The 26,631-nt window shown below is 34.4% G+C and overlaps 2 protein-coding genes and 1 pseudogene across 4 annotated transcripts; 1 reads left to right on the top strand and 2 right to left on the bottom strand.

Moving 5' to 3' along the window:
- Nucleotides 1-384: 384 nt before the first annotated feature.
- LOC120170214 lies at nucleotides 385-4,422 on the bottom strand (annotated as a pseudogene).
- A 10,597-nt stretch (nucleotides 4,423-15,019) lies between these two features.
- On the top strand, nucleotides 15,020-21,823 carry LOC120170238 (uncharacterized protein At1g51745-like). Of its 3 annotated transcripts, none has more exons than XM_039178213.1 (5): nucleotides 15,020-15,581; nucleotides 17,310-17,863; nucleotides 18,034-18,333; nucleotides 20,449-20,553; nucleotides 20,674-21,823. In XM_039178213.1, exons 1-5 carry the CDS (start codon nucleotides 15,403-15,405, stop codon nucleotides 21,738-21,740), a joined length of 2,205 nt encoding a protein of 734 aa, XP_039034144.1. In that variant the 5' UTR covers nucleotides 15,020-15,402; the 3' UTR covers nucleotides 21,741-21,823. The 3 variants fall into 3 exon arrangements, with proteins under 3 accessions (XP_039034144.1, XP_039034143.1, XP_039034142.1); XM_039178212.1 differs by having other exon boundaries at nucleotides 20,671-21,823; XM_039178211.1 differs by having other exon boundaries at nucleotides 20,449-21,823.
- A 1,197-nt stretch (nucleotides 21,824-23,020) lies between these two features.
- LOC120170188 lies at nucleotides 23,021-26,396 on the bottom strand. Its single transcript, XM_039178173.1, has 3 exons — nucleotides 26,262-26,396; nucleotides 24,903-25,105; nucleotides 23,021-23,491 (listed from the first exon to the last, which is right to left on the bottom strand). The coding sequence occupies exons 1-3, from the start codon at nucleotides 26,355-26,357 to the stop codon at nucleotides 23,152-23,154; spliced, it is 639 nt and encodes a 212-aa protein (XP_039034104.1). The 5' UTR covers nucleotides 26,358-26,396; the 3' UTR covers nucleotides 23,021-23,151.
- Between the last annotated feature and the right edge of the window lie 235 nt (nucleotides 26,397-26,631).

Here is a 26,631-nt window from a genome sequence, read left to right as displayed (position 1 = left end):
TATAATAGCTATTTATGTAATATTATGTATTTCTTAGTGGTTAATGATGATGACGATAATGCATTCACACTTAGCTTATTAGGCCCCTTAGTGTAAGGATTTGTTTGATGTAATCAGGGCCGGTCTTGATATTTTAAGGGCCCTAGGCAAAATAAGAGAAAATGGCCCTTAAAAAATAATTTAAAATTCAAGAATAAATTTCGGTAAACGCCAAACAAATTTTTTTTATTAAAAAATATACGAGTAGATTCTATTACATTAACCAACATTATTTTACCAAATATATAAAGAGACATAACAATTTTTCACTCAATTTACTCCTATTATATCTTCAATCATCTCTTAGAATCGTTTCTCTCAATCAAAAAATTGACGTCTCACCTACAAAACAACATACACAAATTCTCATAAGAAACGGGTTCTTCTAGCATTTTGAGATGCAAAGTCATTGATAATAACATCAACATCAATGTTTCCTATCATCTCCTTCTCAATAGCTAATATTGCTAAACCATTCAACCTTTCTTGTGACATTGATGACCTCAAGTACGTTTTTATTAATTTAAGCTTTGAGAAACTTCTTTCGGCTGAAGCTACAGTCACAGGCACAGTTAATAAAATCCTATAAGCAATTGAAGCATTCGGATAACAATCTGCAAATTTGACAAACTTAAGAATTTCAATGGCGGATAACAATTCTGTCGGCAAAGTCATTTGTAAGACTTTCAATTCAGAGAAAAGATCATCTAAGTCAACATCCGATGAATTGCCATGAGAAAAGGTAGAATGAAAATGAACACAACATTCTTTCAACTCATTATCATCTAATGACTTTAACTTATTTGAATCATATAAAAATCCAAAAAATACTTTCAAATGTCTTCAATTTCTCAAATCTATTCTTCAAAGAAGTAATTGCCATATCTACCACAACCAAAAAATAATTGACTCTAAATGACTCTTCAGGCGATTCAACTTCGTTATCCTCATTATTCTCTCCAAAAAATTTCTTCCTAATCACACAACGTTTTGTGTGAAAGATAGGCTCCACATCCATTTCAAGAGCAAGACTTTTAGCTACATTCATACTAGTTGTAAAGCCTTCATCTCTATATTTTTCAAAGTAGAACATCACACCTTCTAATTGCCTTATGGTAGTATCAATGCACATAGACTTAGATTGTAATTTCTTGCTTACCATATTAACAGAAAATAAAATGTCATACCAAATCACAACACCAAGCAAAACTCAAAACTTGAGAGTGCATTCACCAAACTTTCAGCTTCACTTTTTGACTTTGCATCATTTTCACAAGATTCATATAACTCACACAAAGCCAATCTTATTTGGGGACATTGAAATCTAATAGCTTTGACACTTTTAATTCGACTCTCCCATCGAGTATTTGATAAATATTTCACAGTTAATTCAGGAACATTATCAAGTAAAATTTTCCATCTCTTTGTAGAACCCGAAAACAATGCATATATGCGTTGAACAACTCCAAAAAAAGAAATAGCTTTAACACAAGAATGTGCCATATCACCAAGAGTGAGATTTAGACTATGACAAGCACAAGACATGTATAATGCTTTTGGATTAATTTCAAGAAATCTTTTTTGAACACCTTGGTGCTTTCCTTTCATATTAGAACCGTTATCATAACCTTGTCCCCTCACATCATCAACATTAAGATCAAGAGACTTCAAAACATTTTGTAGTTCATTAAAGAGTCCTAATCCAGATGTATCATCCACTTTTAGAAACTCCAAAAAAAACTCCTCAATTTTAACTTTGTTATTTAATATTAACACATCGAACTATGAGGGTCATTTGTTCTTGATGGCTCACATCAGGCGTACAATCAAGAATTATGGAAAAGTATTTAGCCTCTTTAATGATCTTAATGATAGAATTTCTCACACTTTGAGACAAAAGGGAAATGAACTCATTTTGAATTTTATGTCCAAGATAATGATAATGAATTTCACGATCCTGAATGCGTCTAACATGATCTTGCATAATGACATCAAACTCTGTAATCATTTCAATCAATCCCAGAAAATTACCATTGTTATCTTGATATAGTTTTTCATTAGATCCTCGAAATGCAAGATTATGTTTAGCAAGACATTTCACAACTGAGAATATTCTTTGTAACACTTGTCTCCAACGTTCTTTCTCTTTCATAATCTCTTTTTGCAAATTTTTATCGATTGTTTGATTTTTATCCAATCTTACTCTCAATTCATTCCAAATATTCATATTAGTCATATGTTCAACACTATTTTCATGTTGTTTAAGCCTTTGGCTAATATGTTTCCAATCACTTAAGCCATCATTTGCTAACAAACTTACATTACTAATCGATTTGAACAACTTGCAACAAAAACAATATACTTTGTCAACATTTTTGGAATAAACTAACCATTTTCTATCACTAGTCTCACCATTGCTCAACTTTCTAGAATAACATGCATATGAGAAATGTCTATAATATTTATCAACAGGAAATTCAAGATCCATTTCTCTTATGGGCCCTTTTTCAACTAATATATCCCTCGTATTATTGTCAAGATTCTCCCAATTTATAGGATCATATATATTCAAATGAGGAAGTGTTTCTTCACCAATGCCTAAATTTTCAACATTTTCATCAATTGGCACATCATTAAAGTCAATTGGATCATTCACTTCATCATTCACATTTTCAGGATTTTCGGTATGCAAATTTTCAGTTGATTGATTCAAAGTTTCATGAGAATCATCCTTTTTAAACACAAATTTGTCAAGAGCACCTTTTTGTGACTTCTTTAACTCCTCCTCTAGCTTCCTTTTTTTTCTTTTTTCACTTCCAGACAAATGTTTTTTAGGCAACATCTCATCAAAGAGTCAAACACAAACAAATTCTAATAAATAAGTATAAGATTCCTATAAAAAAAGTATAAGAAAAGAACAATTGCACCTGGATTCTTCAATTAGAATTGTAACCCATTGGAGTAAGATAAAATCCCAAATTCCTAATTTGATAATTGACACTGTTGACATAAATATTAATAGTTATAACATGAACACCAAAATAAAAACATCATTAAGAGAGCAAGTGAGTGGATACATAAAATCTCTTATCAAAATAGAGTCTGACATAAAATTAAGAGCTTTTAAATAAAGCCTGGAAATGAGAGCGAATTGGACTAGAAATGAGAAAGTAAAGAGAGCAAGTGAGCGGATACAATAAATTAAGGGCTTTTAAATAACATGTATCACACTGTTACCCACATTTGGAGGATGCGGAGCTATTAAGCTATTAGTTATTTCATTATTTCAGTTTTGTTTATTAATTATTAGGCATGGGGATGGAATTGAATTTTTGAAGCATTAATCTAGGATTATAAAACCTTTATAACTTCCTCCCTCCTGTCCCCTACGGCTCTATACCTTTCAAAACACATTGTTTGCCAAACTAAGATACATTTTGGATTAGTTCATTATGAAATATCCCATGAAAAAGTTTATTATTGTTATGTAAAGTAAACAAGGGCAGAGACCACCTAGTTCACACATGTTCTGTCAAAAGCATGATTATATCAGTTTAATGGAGGTTCAAGATTTTTTTGATCAAGCAGTAAAAAGAAAAAATGCTATTTTCCATGTGTTTTCCTGAAAAAAAGGGTTGGAACTGCAAAGTGAGGGCAAACAAAAGTGACTTGGCAGCAACTTCATTACATGCACTGTTAAACTATTCATAAAACAAAAAGTGAGACCAAGAGAAAGATTTGTTCCTAAAAGCAATTTCTTTAATTATTGTCTTGATTAATGTCCACGGTCATGTTTGATTCTCAAAATTAAAAGCAGGTTTTCTATGCTTTCACATAATGTTCAACAAAAAGGAATCTTGTGTGTCGGTTATTCCAAAGTAAACAAAATCAAAGGCAAAAGTCCATTGATGATTGATCCTCTCCCCTCTTCTTCTTCTTTCCATTTCATTCATATTTTTACACACACAAAAAAAACATAAAAATCATTATCAAATAACAAAGAAAGTCTACGAACTGATTAAAACACCATGACTAACCTCGTTTTCTCCGAAAGCAAAGCGATGGAATCTAAGCAGAAGAACATGAGAACTGAGAAGCAACCCTGAATGCTCAAAATCATTCAAGTACGATGGATTCAGGTCTCTATTGACAATAAACTTGAGGTGGGTTGAATACAAAAGCACCAACGCACAGATTGATAGTCGTGGTGTTAGCCTGTTAGGGATTGAAAGTTTCAATTTGGGGTTAGAATATAGAAAACAAGATAGATTGTTGAGAAGAATGGGCCCCTGCTTTTCCTAGATTCGTGATTTTGTGCTCTGAGAAGTTAAAAATATTTGAGAAAAATGGGCCCCCTTCAAACCTGGGCCCTAGGCGGTCGCCCCCCTCGCCTGGGCTCAGGGCCGGCCCTGGATGTAATTAATAGTTTTCTCTTACTACATGTTTAGGTCTTGAGATTTAATATTAGATATGGACATGTCCGACTTATTTTTGAAATCTTCCCTATAATTTGGAGTTTAAGACTATACTATTTCCACTTTTGAATGTTGGATATGTATTTGACAACAATACTTTAGGAACAATAAAGAGTTATAGCAACACAGACCACGAGTTCTAGTCCTTTGCCTTATCTTCAATGTTAACATTCTATGCAAGTAAATTTGCTTATATAAATGGTTATAGCAGAGTTCTTTCCTTTTCTACAGACAAAGAGGTGATGGTCATACAAGTTTGCATGCTAATGGTTTGAATTGTGTAATTTTAACTTCTGCATTGCAATACCTTTATAATAAACAGTGAACAAAAAACATGGGAAAGTGAGTTGGGTGTCAAACAACCATAATAAGGTTCATTATGACTATTATTATTGGGTTATTACCATTCTAAGCGTGATTACATCTTCTTGTTGAAATACATTTTCTAAGAAAGTGAAACAGAGAGATTATAAATACATTTTCAATTTTCTAAGAAGAAAGTGAAAGAGAGAGAGTTGCAAAAGTCAAAGAGAGCACCGACAAAGTCATATGAAATTCAACGAAGAATTTAACAAAAGAAAAAGAGAAACATGAAATAAGCATGAATCTAACAACAAAAAAATCTTAGCTGATTGTTACCACCATCGAACAAGGAGATTCATCAGTGAAATAGAGGAAAATCTTACAAACTCAAAAAATAAAACTCTTGTAAAGAGATGAACGGAAGAGATTTGATAAATCTTAGCACAAATGATAGTTTATGGTTTGATAAATCTCACTCTCACGAAAAAAATGGGGAAAGGACGCATGGAAGAGATGAACCACTGGAAAAGGATTTTTGTGTTATAAGTAGGAGAAAATTGCAAAATTACATAATTGGTTCTTTAACTTCTTAGGATTCCTAGTTTAAACTCCAAATTTTACCATGTATTCAATTTAGTATGTACATTCACTAATATTTTAAATATAAAAGAATTAATCGAGCTTATAAACGAGCTTATAAATGAGCTTATTTGTGAACATATAAATGAGCTTGTTTGGGAATATAAATGAACCGAACACACCTCTGTTCGTGTTCGTTCATTTATTAATCGAGCATAAAAATTTGTACATACTCGTTTATTTAGCATAATAAACAAACATAAACGAACGTTATGCGAACGATTCACGAACAGTTCACCGAATACTCTGTTCATTTACATACCTAAAGGTGTGTATCTACTTAGTCTTATAAAATCCTGCTCATACTCAAACATGGACCTATCTCTCTAAACTAGTTGAGAAAACTACATACGAAGATTATCCATGTGAAACTTTCCGATATACTTTTCCATAACTTATTTAAGAGCATCTCTCAAGTATAGACCTCTGCTACATAGGCATCTCGATCATCTTCTATCGGTCGATTGTGTCATCTGTCAATAAACCAATGTCACACTACAAATTACCTTGAGTGGTAAGGTGTAACTGTCTTAAAATCCTTTCTGTCTCTCGAAGCTACTAATAAGCTAATATATGGTTATCCATACCTGATCTTTGAAAGTTCATAGTCATGTATTTAAGGAACCTCTTTGCTAGGTGCTCTTATGGAGTGACTATAACAAGGGGCAACTGGAGGAGTTGTCTTAGCTCATGGAATGGCATCAGTGATCTCTCTCAAAGTGGTCGTTAGATTGAAAAAGAAGGTATCCTTGTAGATTATTCCATTTTTAATGACATATGATCCTTAGTATTAGGGATGAACTCATTGTCAATGTTGTTAGCGTGGGAGGCAAAGCTCTCCATGTAACCCTCATGGCTACACTTAGAGTTGTCATCCATAACAATCTATAACACTAAACAAAAGGTAACACCATCATATATCTAGTTTCATAAGGATACACTCTAAAACTTAGGGGCGCATATCTATTGACACCTTACTAACTGGTCACTAGGTCTTATGATTGACTCAATCTAAACTCAATAACTCCGTAAAAAGACTATATTTTAGGTCTTTTTACTTAAGTTATTGATTGTCTAAAAGCCATTGACATAGCATTTTAGCTGCATATAGTTGCATTTAGGACATATTTGCATGTGGTGGATAGGTTTTGCCGAGGAAAAGTTTATTTGACTAAAATGATGCTGCTGAGGAGAAAGGTTGTTTGTTGGTTATGATGATGCAGGAAATGACTGAGGAATAATTTATTTACCAAGACAAATTAATTTGCTAGGGCCAGTGGAACAGAAGGCAACGATAGTAAGGAATAAATTTTCTTGCCAATGCGAGTTTTCAAGTCTGAGGCAACACAAGACGAAACTGTTAATGTCACTTGGCCAGCTATCCAATACACATCACGTGAAACCATGCCCCTGCTAAGGAATTTGGGACCACTACTAGCTGTCATATTATTCATAAAATGGGTATGAAACCAAGGTATTTAGGGAATTTAGAAGGGCACTAAACCCTAGAAATTCCCACTATAAATATCTCATTATACCTCTCCATAAAAAATACCTTAAAGAAAGGCTTGAAGAAAGACGGCTACAATGCCTCTTTTCCACCGTCCCCCTTTAGTTCGTCCTTAGTTCCCTCCATAGCCAGGCTTCACCGGAGCAACAACCAGACCCTCGAGAGAGGTTGGCTGATGGAGCAGTCATGGTGGTGGTCTGATGTCACGGCAAAGCTCTGGTACGAGGGTTTTTCTTCCCCTTGTTCTTTATTTCTTATATTTTTAGGGCTTGTACTTAACGAATATTTTTGGGATGATGTTAACCACACCATAAATTGTTTTATTTGGTGTTGGAAATGCTTGGATGTTATTTTATTTTACGGTTAATGGTTGATTGAGTATGTTTTTGTTAAATGTTGCTTGTTCATTGTTTTAATATTTTACCTTAGCACTGTAAGAGATTTTGAAATATTGTCGGGTGCCTTAGAAAAAATATTTTTGCTATTGTTGTAGCAAAAGTTTATCAGGTTCCGTGCTAGAGATACTCTTGTAACACTTTAGTGAATCCTATCGGGTAACATAGGCATAACATATTAGATTATCCTAGCCATAGAATAATTTCTCGCTGTAGCAAATCCAACCCAAGTGCTCCATTAGAAGTCTGATTGTGTGAGATTGCCAGTCTATTTCCAGAGTTTTGACAAATTTAGCCTTAGCAACTTTTGATTGTTTACTATTGCATATTTTTCTTGCCACGACAAAATTTATTTGCTTACTTCATTTTGTACTTTTCTTGCCTCGGCAAACTTTTTCCATCTGTTCATACCATTTGCCACTGTATATTTTACTTGTTTATATCATTAGACTTTGATACTTAGGATTAGTTAATGACAACTATTCCTAGTTGTAGCAATCTTTTAAAAGCCCTCCAAACCCTGTGGAGATACTACTCACTCACTACTATATTGCTTGCATCGATTGTGTATACTTACAAAGATTTGCGTGTCACAACACATACATTTACATGCAATCAAGTTTTTGGCAACGTTTTCGGGGATTGGTAACTATTTTTTTAAGTTTTGTTATAGCGTTATTTTGTTTCTTTATTATTATTATTATTATTATTGTGTTGTTGCATGACTTATAGAAGTCACAAGGAACCATTATCTCATTTTGAACCTGAGATCGAAAAAAATTTCTGTCAAAGAAAATGTGTTCAAGGAGCTCAAAGAACTATATATGAAATTCAAAATAAAGTGGAGGAACCTGAATAATTAAATGCCGCTACAAATAAAAATGCAAAGAATACTGCAAGACCATCAACTATTAGAGATCACTTAGCTCCCACCTTGAACGACCTAAAACCTGCTATTGTAGCTCCTAAGATTCAGGCAACCCACTTCGAGCTCAAATCGGTCATGTTCGACATGTTGGACTTGATTGAACAATTTAGTGATGCTCCTCATAAGGATGCAAGGTAACATGTTCGAGCATTTTTGGAGGTCTGTGACTCCTTTCGACAACAAGATGTGCTGAAATTGAAGTTATTTCCATGTTCTTTGAAAGATCGCGCCAGAGCATGGCTTAATGGACTACATTCTGGCTCGATAAGGTCATGGGTAGACTTGTGCAAAAAAAAATTTCTATGGCATAATCCACCAAATATGAACAACCATCTTAGGAATGCCATAACATCTTTTTGCCAATGCGATGAAGAGTCTATGTATGAGTGTTGGGACCGATACAAAAGTTTGCTTTGCAAGTGCACCGATCATGGATTTCACAACTTAACTCAAGTTGTGATGTTCTATAATGGATTAATGCACCCACTTGCATGATGTTGGATGCCTCGGCGAATGGTTCTCTGCTTGACAAATCACCCGAGGAAGCCTTCGATATCCTTGATAGAATAGCCAACAACTATTATTAATTCTCGTCTACAAGGCTTAGAACTAGAAGGAAAGTGTTTAGGGAATTTGAACTTGATGCCAAGGATTCAGTGTTTGCCCAACTTTCTGCCATAACAAATATGTTGAAAAATTTGCAACATTCCAGCGAGGTGAAGAAAGTCAAGGTAACCAGCTCAGCATGCATTTTTTCCACGGTAACCATAATGAAAGTGAATGCCCATAAAATTAGGAGTCTATCAATTTCGTGGGTAATTTCAATAGAAGCAACAACAACCCTTACTCTAGTACCTACAACCCTAGATGGCGTTAGCATCCAAATTTTTCTTGGGGTAATCAAGGGACCAAAAACAACCATGCAGGCAACGTTAACAGGCCACAATAAAATATTTCTGAATCTCTAATTTTTCAGCATCAACAGATGTCGTGGCGAAATATTAACTAGGGGTCAACATCTTCAGTGGACACCAACTCTTTGGAAGCTACTCTTCAAGACTTCATGGCAACTACCAAGGCTCTATTACAAGATCATGCCACATCTTTTAAGAGAAGAGAGCATTATTATAGAGCCAAGGGGTCTGTTTGCAACGTCACAGTTCATCTTTATAAGCCTTGGAAATCCAATTAAAAAAATCGCCGCGACAATACATACACGCCCACAAGGCAGTTTACCTAGTGATACTGAAGTCACTAAGGCTCATGTCAGGGAGCATTGTGGTGCATTCACATTAAGGAGTGGCACCAAAATCTACAATGATGCTAAGTTTGGGGGGGAGATACTCAGAGATCCCAGTCATGAGATTGTGCATGAAGATTTGGAGATGTAAGAAGATTCACATTCGATGGAAAATAAGGATGAGGGTTTGAAGAGTGCAACAAATGAAGAAAAGAAAATGTTTTCCACGAAAAAGAAAAGACCCCATCAATAGGAGTTGATAACCAAAGGAAAACTGTAGAATTTTGCCGTAACAAATTTTTATGCACTGATAATCACCTGAAGCTCGATGAAGAAGACAAAGAGGAGCTCGAGGATATTCCCAAGGAGATGAATCAGTCTAGATTACTCATAGCTAGACGAGGTACATAATTTGAATCTTTGGATTTCATTGAATTTACTCATCCTAAACCCCCAAATAGTTACCCATCTGTCTAGGCTAGAAGTTATGAAAGAATTAAGGAATGAAATGGAGATTAAAGAAAAATTCCTTGATGAGAAATTATTTTTTGCAGCAACATTTTCGTGGTATGTTGACATTATCAATTTTCTTGTTAGTGATATTTTGCTTCCTTACTTGAATAGCCAGGGAAAGAACAAGGTCATACACGATGTGGGATATTGTCATTGGGATGAACCCTACCTCTTTAAAGAATTTACTGCCCAAATGATTAAAAGTTACCATAATAAAGATGAGCAAAAATAGATCTCATTCCACTACCATTCAGCTTTATGCGGAGAGCACTTTGAAGGAGAGAGGACTACTACAAAGGTCCTACAATTAAGATGTGAAGGACATGAAATGACAAGGCAAAATATTTTGAATATGTGTGGGGCATTTTGGTTTATACTGGTGCTCCGATCGAATGCGATAAAACTGTCATATCAATTCAGGATGTTTGGAGTTTGAATCCCTTCAACCCTCTTTATTTTTTTAATGACAAAATTATTTTTTGTTGTGTGTTTGTGCGTTTATTTTTCTTTGCTTTATTTCTTTATTTACTTTTAATATTAGTTTTTAGAAGAACAGGCTCCCAAGCATGTGGAAAAGGGTAAAGCCCCAATGGATAATGCACCCACTTAGAAAGAAGACTCAATTGGTGTTCGTACAAACGATGACATTGTTGATGATGTCCACCCATTTGCACAAAAGCCACGACAAATTGCAACACTTTTGGCCAAACATCGCCTGAAGGGTACAACCAATCACGTTTGGACTTCTCCACCTGAGGAATATGCGTAAAACAACCCCGCCACCATCAAAGTAGATGTTAGTAAAGGTACCTTGCATTGCATTTCATCTTTAGTTTAGTCTTTATGCATTGAGGATAATGCATCCCTCAAGTTTGGGGGAGGTATTGTTCATACTTAGTCATTTGCATTGATAATGTTTAGTAGATTTTTTTGTTATGCCATTAATTAGGATTAGGCTAGTTATTTGGAATAAGTTGATGATGCCCGATAATGAAAAAAATTTGCCTTAGCCAGAATTATTGTACATGACTATTGAGGAGGATAGAACCAACCTTAGGACTTGATTCTTTGTGATTCTTTTAATACGACTGTATGTTTTCTATGTTTAAGGTACATAAAAAAATTAGGATAGAACTTTTGCGCATCGTGGCATTAAATGATTAAAAATATTAAGTTGAACTCCTTAGTGTTGAATTTTGTTGAATTGCAAATAGACGTCTCGACATAACTGTAAAGGGACACTCCTCTTTACGACGACATTACCTGGAAAATCCCTTAAATAAATGGTAGTCTTAGCACATGAGTGAATGAAAACAGTCACGGGATAACTCTACCTGACTAGCTCAAGGGTGGAAGGTATGCTCATTTTCACCTAGAGTGTTGGACGGTAGGTGTGATTAACTGACTCACCTTGAAGCAATATAAAAAAAATGAAGTTACATGTTCAATAAACAGGAGTGAAGCTGTGCTTAATGAATAAATGTTTGTTTCGACAAACCTAAAGAACTCTCTTAGGAGTTTTCTAAATTCGTTAAGCATGGACTAGATACAATTACACACACACACACACACATACACACACACTGACAAAGAGTCGTAACTTAGGGAAAGGTACTTGACTTTTCATTCAGTCTAGAATGTTGAGGCCAAACTTGTTGTTGAGGCCTGAAATTTTAAACCACTTGATTGTCCTAATTTAGACTTTGCCATAGCATTTCATTTTTCTATTGTTCATTAACCATTGCTTAAGGACAATCAATAGCTTAAGTTTGGGGCTGAAAATTTAAACCACATGATTGTCCTGATTTAGTATTAGGGATGAACTCGTTGTTAATGTTGTTAGTGGGAGGTAAAGCTCTCCACGCAACCCTCATGGCTACACTTAGAGTTATCATCCATAATAATCTATAACTCCAAACAAAAGGTAACATCATCATATCTCTAGTCTAATAAGGATACGCTCTAAAACTTAGGGGAATATATCTATTAACACCTTACTAACTGACCACTATGACTTATGACTGACTCAATCTAGACTCTAATACCACTAAATATAACACCCTAAACCTGAATATACCTAGTATGTTGTATTGGGTCATTGAACCGACCACTACCATAATTTTTCCAAAAATTTTGTTCATTGCAAAATAAAATCCATTAAGTTTATAAAATATTTAAATAAAACATAACAAATCCGGAACTTCGACATAAAAGTTTACAAAATACATCATAAAATAAATAAAGGTTTTATAGACTGGATAATAGTAAAGGTCTTATAGATTCACATGCCCATTATAATACTCAAAATTGTACCCTGAAAGCAGATGTTGGTAGACTATGATGATGGTTCTCCAAGAACCAACTAAGTCCACTAACTTCTGAACAAAAACATTCAAATGTTCAGCTTTACAAGATTAATAGTATATTGTTAATATGATGATCATCATGAATTTCATAAATATAAGAATGCATGAATATGGAATAGCAACATATATATATGTTCATATATCGAGGCACGACATGCTTATAATCAATACAAGTCACATGTTTTCCTTGTTCTATAATTGAGGGCCTAACCATGAATTATCATCATCAAATCCAACAATGAAGTAAGGTATATATTTATATATGCATTACATAACATCTCTCGACCTCATCTAGCATCGAGTATAAGCATATAAGTAATATAGAACATCCTTAGAGATCATGCCACTAAGGCCATAATAGTATACACGTGTATTTATAAACATCACCAGTGAGACCGCATAAGTATAATATCGTGTGTTCGCATTAAGGTTGCATCATTGTATAATATTTTAGTGTCACTATGATTATAATTTAATATATTGAGTATATATAATATGTATTCGCCACTAAGGCCAGAAAATCATCTATTCTTACGTCACTTAAGGATAATGTCTATCATACTCACGCACTAAAGTCAACCATAATACATTAATACTATTACACCACTAAGGTCACTCATTGGGCATAAACCCCACATACTTGAGTCTCACTAAAAGGCAACACTAAGGTTACCATTTGGTATAGTAAATACACTAAGAAGTTTACTTTCTTTAAGAGTATTTTTAAAAACAATGGAAGTAATACATCATATTAAGTTCAATTGAACTTTACCATTTATTCCTCAAGTCAACAAGGTTCATACCTAAAACTGCCTGATAATATTAATACTCCTTATTAGGTATCAATACCCAACCCTCTAATATCGATACCATCCTCCATACAAATGCCAAAATAAGGCTCAAAGTTCACAAAATTAATTTGGTATTAATACCATCATGCCAATATCGATACCACCCTCGTGGGTATCCATAATCACTTTGAGTACTAATACCAAAATTAACTCTAAAGTTTGAATAAATTCTCTCGATATTGATAGCAAACCCTCAATACCAATATCATATGAAAAATATTGATATTATGAAGAAACATATTGATACTTTAGACCAGACTTGTAAGATTCTACTTTCATTCATTTGATATTAATATTGCATGAATAATATCAGTTCCAATGCTTATAAATTGGTTTCTAAGGCAAAAAAAAAAAAATAATCCCAAATCCCCTCTACAAGTTTCCACTAAGATCAAACGTTATTCGTAAAGTTCATAGGGTTCCTATAGGATCATTTATCAACTAAATATCCTATGCAAAACACCAACTCAAGCATTTTAAGCCAAATCACACAAAAAATCATAAACCATGCTTTCAAGCTACATTTTACCACAAAACATGATATTTATGATAGTCATGATACTACAATGAATTAGAGATAAAATATCTTACACAAAATCAATCAAAGAAAGTTCATTGCTTAAGATCCACCAAGCCTCTACCTCTAGGTCTAGAGGGCTATTTTTTCTCTTTTGCTATAAAAACAACATCAAATGAGGATTCTAGTCAATCCAAATGATCAAACAAAGACTAAGGAACAAATTTGGAACATAAACATGCCCTAGAACTCCTTTAGCCATAAAGCTTAAAACCCCACATAAACCCTATGAAGCTCATATCTCTACATATGACCAAATTGCCACTCAAAACAAAGTCCTTGAAAATCCTAACAAAAATATTACCTCGGAGAAAAAGAAAATCTAACTTGAAGTTGTTGGGATGAAAGTTTTAGCTCAAATGACGAAAAGGAAGAAAAGAACAAGTATGAAGAGAATAAAGATGAAAGTGGGTGAAGTGAGAAAGCTTTCCCCCTTTATAATCGATAGTGAGGTCAACCCAAATCAATGAAAAATAAACCTCAAATTCATACATGGGTTAGTCACCCTCCTAATCCTTTAACCTTACACTTCTCATCAAATTCCCCCTTTTTAGTCCTAATTGGGTCCAATACTCACAAAATGGGTCCAACTTACCCCCCAATGGTCTAATTAGGATCTAACCAACCCAAGTCTATCTCAGGTCAACTCCAATACGTTGACACAGAAATTCAGTCTGTTACATTATATATTAATTGATCTAGGACATATATAATTGTGTTAGGATTGGTTGGATAATTATTAATATAGACATACGTAGGTTGATATGTAATTTTGAGCAACATATATTAATAATTAGTTTTATTAATTCACTAAAAGGTATTTTTAAATGTTTTTATATGCGACAATGACTGATGGTGAAAGGCGATGATGATGAAAACTTTTAGCATATTCAAATATTAAAATGATATTTTATCTAATCTTCAAGTGTTAAATTAGCATTTTATCTAAATTTTAAACATTAAATTAAATTTTAATTATGATATATCATCAAACTAACAATATTTAATGTCGTAATGACTAAAACATTATAAAATAATAGAGTAAGTTATCATAACATTAATTTTTAAACTTTTAGTGATTAAAATTAAATACCTATAAAATAAAAGTGACCATTCCAATAATTTACCCTTAAAAATAATGCAATTTAAAAATAATGCAATTCAAAGAACTGTAAATAAAAGAAGATTCTAGACCGGGAAAAATTGTACAGGAAAGAACAAAAAACAAAGAGAGACCTTTCCAAATCCAACCAACAAAAAACTTTAAAAAATTATTAGAAATGCACGAAAATCCCCAAATCTAATATCTGAATGGAAACCCTAACCCTAACCCGAATTCCTCTGTTCGGATCCAAAGCTTTCTCCCGCTTTCAGAATCTCTGTTTCTCCTCTTCTTCGCCGGAGGCTGAAACCCCTTACCCTAGGCCTTCAATTTAAATTTTATTGTTTTTACTTTCATTTATGTTATTTTTTTATAGATATAAATAGGATATCTGAAACTAGAGAAATAAGGATAGTGATATAGATAGGATTAGAGATAGAGAAAAAGAGTTTAGAAAGGAAGAGATGGAGATTGGGCCGGGATCAGATGTAGGAGGAGTCGGGTCTATAGTATGGGTACGCCGGAGGAACGGTTCATGGTGGCCGGGGAAGATACTGGGCTCTGAAGAGTTACCAACTTCTCACCTTATGTCTCCAAGGACCGGAACTCCGGTCAAACTCCTTGGCAGAGAGGATGCTAGTGTGTAAGAGTCTTAATTTTTTTTCTTCTTTTTGAATTTTATGGTCTTCTCTCACGTTAGCATTGCAAGAAAGAAAAATTACAAGTAATTTTCAATGTAACAAACATAGAACTTTTCTCTTAATGTTAATACGGCTAGAGCAGTCTCGGATTCAGGATAGAATTGAACTTGTGGGAAAATACAGAAGAATGAGATTTACATAAATTTTTAGTAGAATTTAGGGAAAATAAAGTCAGGATGTCCCGAGTCATACGAATTTAACAGTCTAACATGTTAAGGTTGTTTAACTGAGCTTCAGATGGAATGTGAGAATGATCTTGCGACTATAAGGCATGAAGTTTTTTGATGATTGTGCTATGATATGATCTCAGTTTTGATTCATCTTTAGTTTACTTAGGAAGTTGCGCGTGGTCAATGATTTACTCCAGAATCTAGTCCTTTGTCACCCTGCAAAAAAATCTGTGAAGAACTAAATTCTAAATATAGTAACTTGTTGCTCCATCTTGTATGATTTATTAGGGTTTGGATGACATATATCAGTGCTTTATTATTTTCAATTGAAAAGAGAAGAATAGGATGGAAGACTAATCAGAACTTCAATTAGAAACTTTCATGCATCTATACTTAAGGTTGTTCGACAAACACTAGGACTGGTACCACCACACATACCCATGCCCATTTTTATTTTCTTGATGGTACATTATATGTTATCTTGCTCTATGAAAGGTTGATGTAATGCTTTGACATCATTCATGTCCTTACAATAATGTTTAGACTATTATGTTAGTTAAGAATGCCGAAAGGGAGATGACTTCAGCCCTTTGACATTGTTCTTGTTGAAGTTTTATTGCCCTGTCTATGACCCTTTAAACCTTATTCTGAGCAGGGGAACCTAAAATATTTATCATCTCATTTCATTCCTTATTTTTTAGCCATGTTAGAATAAGAGGTTCCATGGTGATGCATTCTACATTTCCTTGAAATATACAAACCAAGGCTAATTTTGAGAAGTTTGGGGAAAGTGTGAAGTAATATTGCATGCAATAAAAGTGTGCAGGTTCCCTTTTTTAGTTTTAGCCATCAAATAACTTTGGTATCCACTAGCATATCTGAAATTTATTAGAAGAGTACCATATTAGAGGCAACTTTGACTTTTAGTTATACACATTTCATCATCAATCTACTGAGAATCTGAATACTGTCATTAATTATGCAAATACTTTCAGCACTTTTTTGCAATCTTAAACAATTTCTGGTCCAAGAATAGTGCCACTAAGTTTAATTAGTCAATTTGCATCACATTTTCCTAGCCGATTCTTCTTTTGTATGAAAACACTATCATCTCTCCTTTCCTTTCTTCCCTCTTTTGTATATTAATATCTTTTCCTATCCAGGCTGTTTTCCACTTTTCCTTCCGAGCCATTCTCTCATTCTGGTAAATTGATGCGGAAAATGTGGAAATAACTTGGAAGAATAAACCTATTATACTTGCATTATTTTCCATCATTTTGCAACTGTTTTGCGTCATCTTAATTGGTGGATATTTCTGGGACATCTTTTGCTTTATTGCCTCTCATTTTGTGTGTTATATTTTATGGATATAGTCTTTATGTCATGGCTATTTTTTTCTTTTGCCTCATTTTGACTAGAACATTTACGATATCTAATTTTCTGTTCCATTTCACTTTCTTTTGTATGTAACATTTTTTTATTCTTTTTTTTTTCTCTTAGTGATTGGTACAATCTAGAGAAGTCTAAGCGTGTGAAGGCATTTCGATGTGGGGAGTTTAATGATTGCATTGAAAGGGCAGAATCTTCACAAGGTATGCCACCCAAGAAAAGAGAGAAATATGCTCGACGGGAAGATGCTATCCTTCATGCACTTGTGCTTGAAAAGGAATTGTTGAAAAAACAAGGAAAATTTGATAGGCCTTCCTATGCAAAACACAAATCTTCTGGTTCTGCTAAAAAGGATTCTGGAGGTTCAGATATTAGTAACGGAAAACCTGGGAACTCAAAATCAAATCAATCCAAGAGTCAAGATATTTCCACCAAGGGTGAGATAGTGAGCGGCACTGTACACTTGAAAGAGCAAGCAGAAAATCAGCCAACTTGGAAAAAAAATTCTACTGAAAATTTACCCCGGATGAGAGGATTGCAGGATTTAGGGCTCAAAACTGCCTATGCAAAACAAAATAATACATCTTTTGGTGCAATGGATGTTGATGAGACTCCATCTTCTTCAAGCAAGGTTTCCATCATGGGAAGAACCAATCATATTAAGGGTAAATCTTGTTTAGATGAAATGAAAAGGTTACACGAGGGATTTATTGAACTTTTTTTGGTTAATAGATGTAGCAGGAGGTACCCTTTTGTAAGCCTTGCAGAATACTTCAAAATTAGAAGTCTCTCATCTTTATGCATCCTGACATTTGTGTTGTTTCTACTATTTCAGGAGAGCGGAGGCGAGGTGTTTCTCGAGCTAAGAGAAGCAGTTGCATGTACTTCCCACCTGAGTCATTTGATGCTTTGGGTTATAAAGAAATTCCTCCAAACCAGATCGAGATGTCACCTCCTCATTTTGTGGAATGTGATTCTTATCCTTTTCCTAGTCACATGGTTGAAGATAATACTTGTGAGTTCTTGGAAGATGATGAATCTGATTCTTCTGAATCAACTTCCTCTGAATCTGAGTCAGAGTCTGATTCATCTGAGACTGAACCAGATATGGATGAGGATATGACTTCACACTCAGGTTAAATGATCTTATTCTTAATTTTAGTTTCATGTTTTATGTAGGGATGATTATCTTGCACCCTATATAAATTTTATTTCTCCTTTAGGTTTGAGCATCTCCTGAAGACATGCAATCCTTCTGTTGCTGTTACTTGACTTGATAACCTTATGTTTCACATACTGTTTTCTATTACCTATGTTACTCAAACTCGGATGCAGGTTTTGGGTGTCGGTATGTGCAAAAGTGTCTAATTCATCAATTGCCTTGAATCAAAGACTCGTGGTTACAGATAAAATGGATCTAAAACTAAGATACAGGTGTGGGGCCTCTTTATAAATTCAATATAGTAGTCTATGTTTATTAGATTATAATGGGAATTTTTTATTGAATCATAAATGGGCTTTCAAATATTATGGCTTGTGACTTTAAAACCTTTAGAAAGCTTTTTGAGCTCGAATACTCCAGTTAACCTCCTTGTTGGCCCATAAAAGTAGATCAATTGAATCCCAAATGTCCTAATTGACCTAAAACATGCAAACCCGAGCAAAATAAACCAAATGGACGAAAGAGAACATGCATGTTGGTGGAAAAAACAAGATAAAAAGTACTCATGTGATTGACATTGAACTTTTTTACTTCTAAATGCAGTTTTGAACCCCCAAAATTTTGATTATTTTCTCTTCTTTTTTCTTGTGTGGATTTTGATGCTTCTCCAAGCTTCCTTCTCATGTTATTTTCATTCTCTTTCTTCTTCTTTCTCTGCCATCATCCTAAAGAATCCAACCAATATCCCATACTGATATCCATGTTGACATTAATGGTGTTTCTTTAGTTAGAACATGTAATTGTTGATTGTTAAGTAACATTTGGAATTCTGTTTTATACAAAAAATGTAAGTACTGTTATAAATTTTGCTCATGATGTATATGTATTGATTGTAATTAAAATGAGTCAGAGTGATCAAATTTCATAGTTGAAAAATAATGCTAGGCGTAATCAATAGCAGAGATCTTGAATGGAATTTGAAAGTTCCTCTATTGGCTACATATGAAATTAAAATTTCTCCTCGTTTTTACATTTCTAGTGGCTGAGCCAAGTTATATTAAGTTTAGATGCCAACATTAAAGTATGCATGGAAATAGCATAAATTTTCAGGGCCTATATGTGTGTGTAATCTTCTGAATTTGACTTAATTTGCAAGACCAAAATGTAGGAATTTGAAAACTTATGGGGCCCCTTGCGGTCTTTACTTCCATCCATTGCTGCCCTTTTGATTACCCTATGAATTTGATCTTTAGTCAAGAAAGCATCATGACTTCACTAACTTTTTGTGGTATTTATCTCTGTTGCGTGGACTTGGCATATTAAATCGTGTTGACAGAACATGACACGTGTGGGTATGGGATATGAGTTGGATTCTCCTGGCTTGCCTGGGGAGATGGCTAAGAAAGATGGTAGAAAGAGAATGAAGGAAACATGAGAAGATTGGAGAAACATCAAAATGCACGAGAAAGAGGAGGGAAAATAATAACTATTTTGGGGCTTAGGATTTTCATTCAAGTGTGAATGTCTAAGCTCAAGCATGTGACTACTTTTCATCTTATTTTTTATGCCAACTTTCTTTCCGTTTTTTCTTTAATCCATTTGCTTTAATTTCACTTGGATTTTGCTTGCTTTGGTTCAATTAGGAGACTAACACTTCAGTTTATCAACTTTTGTGGGCCAACAAATAGGTTGATCGTATGTTTAGAGGATTCGGGTCCAGAAAAGTTTTAAACTCAACAATGATTTTAAAAATAGACTGTACAATGATATTTGAAAGACTATTCACAATTCAATAAAAAAAACCCATTATGATGGAATAAACATATTCTATTATATTAAAGTTATTTCAAGTCTCAGCATCTTTACTTTAGTTTTGAATTTGTTTTGGTGGTATCCTCATGTCTTGGATATCAAACAATTGAGGAATCACATGCATATGTGGATACTTACACTTGAGTCCGAGAAACATAGGTATTGGTTGCCCAATGGATTTGATGTTTAGTTCGGGAAGCATCATGGCGTGCCTAAATATTGTTATATTTTGGTAACTGTTATTCCTCTCATTATATCCTTATTTTCTGTATTCAGGTGCTACTGTATGTAAGGATGTCCGCTTGGGTGCCTTCCAAAGACCCAACACACTTGGAGGTGGAAGCATGGGCCAGGCAGATTCTGATGATTCATCTCTTTCTGGTGAGATGCCTCACTTTTACAGTCATGATCATTTTTCTATGAACGAAGCTGTTTCCAAATGGAAGCTAAAAGGGAAAAGGAACATGCGGAATCTGACAAAAAGGTCCATGGATGCAGCAGAGGGAAGAGGTTATAATGGATCTGCTCATGGGATATATCATGACGAAAGGGGAGCTTTCAGAAGAAGGCCATTAAGTCATAGTTCTCATTTAAATAACGACTTCGACGATGATGTTGATGTAACTGATTTGAGTGCAAAAGATTTTGGGAGCCAAATGGTTGGATTTGATGAAAGAAGATACTTGCGTACACCAAGAGATACATCCAGGAGGAGATTTAGTTTCAATCATAACATCACTGATTGGGAAGGCATGCCTTGGGAGAACCATGCTTCTGTAGAAAGAGAGTGGGAGGACAAAGTGTGGCACTTTGATCCGATATTTGCTGCCCATCATAATTTCCGTGGGAAAAGATCTATGTTGATGGATGTGGATTTGAAAGTCCAAGCAAGCTATCAGAAACAACCTGTACCTATTGTTTCATTGATAAGCAAGTTGGATGGGAAGGCCATAATAGGGCATCCCATTCAAATTGAAGCTCTAGAAGACAGTTCAACTGAGACCCTTCTCCTCACTAATGGTGGTTTTAGTAATGGACTGAATAACCTTGATGGAAATACTTCACTTCCGCCTGCATGGAGGACTGCCAAGAGGACCAATTTTAGGGTCCCACGGCCTCACCAACCATTTGCATTGGCTAGTTATGTAGGTACTGAATATCAATCCCTGGACCATGAAGGCCCTCCTTTCAAGAAATACAATATAGGAAGTTCCGACTATAAGGCAGGCCTGGTTAAAAAGAGCATACCTCATGTTCCACGCTCTCCAACTGAACGGAAGTTCCAAAAGAAGTTGCCGAAGAAGGTAAGCTTATTTTCTAGCCAGAAAACAAGAGCTCTGTCATCAATTGGTATAGAACGAAATCTTAGTTTGAAGCCAATACATGATATTGATAACCACCAAATGGATGGATTAATCAAACCAGAGTGTTCTGGACCTACAACAGTGGCTTGCATACCTGTCAAACTAGTATTCAGTAGGTTACTTGAAAAGATCAACAGGCCACCATCCAAAGCAGCTAGTAAAGTGATTTTCTCCACTAGTGATGGGGTAAGAGATCCATCATAGATCACATTGTACATTGATACGATGAAACATTAAATACTGTTAGCAAAATAAGCATTGCTAATTTCCTCTCTTTTTTGACAAAAGCATTCCCTTCAACACTGCATTGTTAGCGTTGTGAAGTTGAGGTCTCGTCTTTCTTTCCAATAGTTAGATGAACCAGGTCCTCAGCATTGAAACTAAGTTACATATGATGAACATATTCATTACTTGTAGCGGTTTTAGGGGTTCACTTTTGCTGGACATTTGTCTCTGAGAAATCAGTGGAACAAAGGTATCGTCCGGTAGCAAAGAGGTGATGAGAAATTATGCCAGAAGCAAGCTGATTGTAATTTGCATAAAATCTGGTTTACCTTGGTGAAGTTATAGGATGTGTAGTTTTACCAACGTAGGTGCATTTTGACTGTCAAAGTGGGCATTTTATGGGAATTTAATATATGCAGGGGAAAAAAAAAGATAGCTGGTGGAATATTTTATTTGCTAATATCTTTCTTTTCACTTTTACCTTATGTGTATACTTCATATGTTGAAGAATACTTTTATCTACTGGTTTTTTGACCATCAGCAATGAAAGATAAGACAGCAATGCTATTCATTTAAGCAGATATGAAATGGCCAAGTCTTGAGAACTGTTCTATTCCTTCCATTTTCGATATATATTCTGAAAAATACTTTTGAAGTGGGGATGATGTTTATAAAATAGAAGCCCTAACTTTTGTAAACAGGGTAGCAATAAATAAGTAAATAATTGAATTGGTTTGAATAATGAAAAAAAGGATAAATTACACGTTTAATACCTATACCATTACTTTTGTTCTATTTTGGTGCCTAAACGTTTAGTTTAAGTTTTGAATTTGGTATGTTGGCATTAAAAAATTGATAGAACTATTGACGTGATATTTTTTTTTTTGATTTTTTTCAATGATGATATAACATTACTTTATGGTAATACGTCAACATAACATTTAAGTTTTTAACGAGTACCAAATTAAAACCTAAACTAAATGTTAGGTATAATTTTGAAAAGAATAAAATTTACGAACCAAAATGAAATAAAAATATAATTTAGGAACTAAACTTATAGTTTACCCAAGAAAAAACGGATGAATGATTTAACAAACCAGATTAGCAAAATTTCCCATCAGAACTCTTTTTTATCATTCATACTAAGAAGAGCCAAAAGTAGATGGTACAAAAAATAATATAAATACAACAAAATATTCACTATTATAGTAACAGCATATATATTTAGCTATGCAACAAATCTTCATCCAAACTTGGCCTTTTTTGCTTAAAGTTTGTTGGCTAAGAATCCTTACCCGAAACAAGTTTATACAATTTGCTACAACATAGGCAATGCATGCAGCTAAAACAAAGTCTCGTACAATTCTTGAGTGTTATCGAAGTTTTCCGATCAAGTGAACTGCCGCCTGTTATAAGTATCTTCATGTACAAAAACAGGATCTTGTGAGGTCTGGTGGGGTGGGAACTGAGGTTGTCCCATGGCTATGCCACCTTGATTCGGAACAGCTGCAGTGCCCCAAGGACCACTTGTGGCCTTTGCGGTGTTTAAAGTGAGATAATATAAGATCCCAAACACGACGCTTGCAATGGCTGAGACAGCTCCCCCGGCAAAGACTCCGGGTTTCACGACATAACAGTAGTAGTAGCCAAAGTACACGCTCTCTTCACCATGTTGATCATTGAGTGCAGAACCAGTTAGCAAGAGAAGGAAAGCTATAATGAATGTGAACCTGCAAGAACATGGAGTAAGCATTTGATTATTTACCAGAAACGAGAAAGTTAGCATGCTACAAGCAACAACCAACCTATAACAAACAAGATAAAAGCAATCTCTACATCACTATCGAGCATAAAACATGGAATCCGCAAGAAAAAACAGAAACATCTACAAAAAGTATTCCTACTATTTAGCCTATGCTGAAGCTTTTGTTACAAATTTTTCTAGACATAAATGCCACCTGCCCTCTCAAAAGCAACATGAACCTGTCTGAAAAATATCAACAAAAGAGAACTAACTGAAACACTCTTTCGAGTTTATTTTAAATGGGTTCTTAGATTGCAGTAGCCAGAAAAAGGACTCCAGGACATAAGTCACAATATCAAAAACTTCAATAACAAGTTGGAAAACTTCAAAAATTGCAACCTATACATGTATCCCTCCAATTAAGCGTTCTTTCTTGAGGCAAATTAACTGTCCCAAGACTACTCATTCTCAACATATAAACCTTGGCTCAAACAACGGGCATGCAGTTAACAACATGCTGGACCGGAAAGCAACTAAACACCCATATATTGATATTTTAGTCCTATGCTTCTGAAACGAGATAATTCTCTTTCACAGTTGCATTCAACATTCATGCGATAGCCTGTAAAGCATCCATCCTAAATTCAATATACAATAGGTAACTACTCTGATCAGTAGGCCTAATGCCAACTGAAATCAATGGGGGCAAAACATGCAGACAACAAATATAAATCAACAAAGACCTTAAAGTGCAGCAAATACCCTGCCCTCAGGCTTTGATATTGTGCTAAGCACCTAAAAGGGCAGAAAGAAGCCCAAGTCAAGTATAATATCACAATAGACTTCTAACCAAACTACTGCGATAGAACCACTTGATATGGTGTTCGGACAAATAGGCATATATAGCCATCCTGACATTCTGTTTTCAGTCTTGGAATAAATTTTGAGGTAAAGACACTTCTATAGCCTGATCATACAACTGCAAATGCCTACCATTTTATTGATTGATTTCTTCCAAATTTCTTTTGGTTTTAGAAAAATACATTTCTATCATCAAAAGCCAATTTATTCTTTTCTCTCAAAGGAAAAATGAATCAAAAACATCAAACTGAGCCAGGTTGGCTTAAAATGATGACGATGATTGAGTCATTGTTTCCTCTTATTTAAAACGAAATAATAACTATCATAAACAAATCAAACTGAAAATACAGGCCATTAAACTAGCGAGGGTAAAGGCTACTTATCCTATGAAGAAAGCACAATATCTAGGTTCCAAATTTTAATCCCTAGTCCCTACCAATAATACCAAGGAAACAAAAAACATATAATGTAAATAAAAATAATAATAATAATAAGGAAAAAGAATGTTCCATCAACAAGTTGTGCTCGAGAATCACCAAGAAACAACATAGAAGATAAGAGCTTTTGTCCAGTTAGAGTTCCAACTTTGACTGGTTATTTTGCAGCAAATACACCCTGTTGTAACATTAATGATTATATGAGCTATCAGAAGTGCTGCTGAAGCAGTTAAGCCAAGACCAAGTGCAGGACTCCGAGGATAAGAACATTTTGTATTGGACACAAACTTAACATCCGAAGCCTATAAGTGAAAAAAAAAAAAGAACAGCTGGATGTCATAAGAATTCCAGAAAACCCATATCCGAGTAAACTTACTTAATGCATGGAACAGTAGTAGCATATAATTCAGATTCACAGTTTCACAAGCTCCAATTTGAAATAGATACAGAAAATTCTTTCCAGCAAGTATTTCAGATAAAATATATGAGCCAAATATCTTTTGCAATTTGTAGTTGTCATTTAAAGCATAATGTTGTCAACAACATGGAATCTTAACAATTTAATTCAGGCTTTCAAAAAGGTAGCATGGAATCGTGAGTCAAAGCATTGGCACAAAATTTTCATGAAACAGCCAATTATATGAAATAATAGAGCTCTCGAAGTTGCGCACTAAATCAAATTTATGCCTGTATAAAATGAAAATGGTTTAACCAATACTCATTCTATATGCCAAGACAACCAAAAATGATGAAAAAGAAATAGAATAGAAAACTCACTGTTGGAAACACTCCCATTTATTGATAAGGCTTCAAATTCTAAAGATCAAGGTCACAGTAGTAGCCAGACCAATGAAGCACCGATATTCCATATGTCACTCCGGTCTATAATTGATTATATTCTCCATTAACTTTTGAATAATAACTAACTCAAATAAATTGAATTTTCTACTTTATTGTGCTTATATTAAGCATCTGGTTTTCCTATTTTCTATTTCATACATCACCCCTTAAAAAAAGAGCGCTTAGGCCTTAGCTACTAAATATATGCCATAGAGGCTGGAATCACTTAAACTCAAGGACATATGCTTTTAGGTAGGGTTGTCTTCTTTTCCTCAGGGAGGAAAAGAACAAAGTGAAATAATTCATTATAAGAAATTACAAGTAAATTTCAAAATTTAAGCTCTAGTCTTCTCCTAACCATACCCTCTAAAACCATGCTTTCTTAAGTAAAATTTCATTTTTCATCCCTTGCATATACATAAAAAGGAGGGAAAACCAAAAACTAATTTTGGAAGTAACAGTTTCTATTGTTTTGCAGTTTTTAATCACTAAACACAAACAGGAGAAGAGCAAAGCGAGAAACTGATGAAAAAGAAAGCAAAAGACAAGATTTTTCAAGAAACGCATTACAGAATATCTGATTAAAATCCCATATATACATGTGTAAGTATAGTTTACCTTAATCCTAGTACCTTCAGCAGCAAAACCAGTAACGGCTGATAATACCCCCAGAAGGGCCACAACACTGCATATAACTAAGCCCTTTCTTTCCATCTCTCTCTCTCTCTCTCCCTCCCCCCTTCGATCGGTTGCGAAAGAATGAGGGTTTTGGTCGTAGGTAGTTGATCGGTCACACGTTGTTATTAGGTGTTCGGCCGAGTAACGACATTAGTGGCGTTAGACGGAGTCAAAGGGATTAAAATTAAAATTTTAAAAGTTTTGAGGCTTTATTAAGATTTAAAAAAATTTAATGTTTTTTAAAATATATTTTTTAATTTTAAATAAAAATTCTCAAAATTAACAGAACATTACATATGTCAATTAACGA

Source organism: Hibiscus syriacus, unplaced genomic scaffold (assembly GCF_006381635.1).
Source record: "Hibiscus syriacus cultivar Baekdansim isolate YM2019G1 unplaced genomic scaffold, ASM638163v2 tig00111774_pilon, whole genome shotgun sequence".
Classification (NCBI taxonomy): Eukaryota; Viridiplantae; Streptophyta; class Magnoliopsida; order Malvales; family Malvaceae; genus Hibiscus; species Hibiscus syriacus.
The sequence above is the reverse complement of the archived record's forward strand: the minus strand, read 5'-3'. Positions and strand labels throughout refer to the sequence as shown.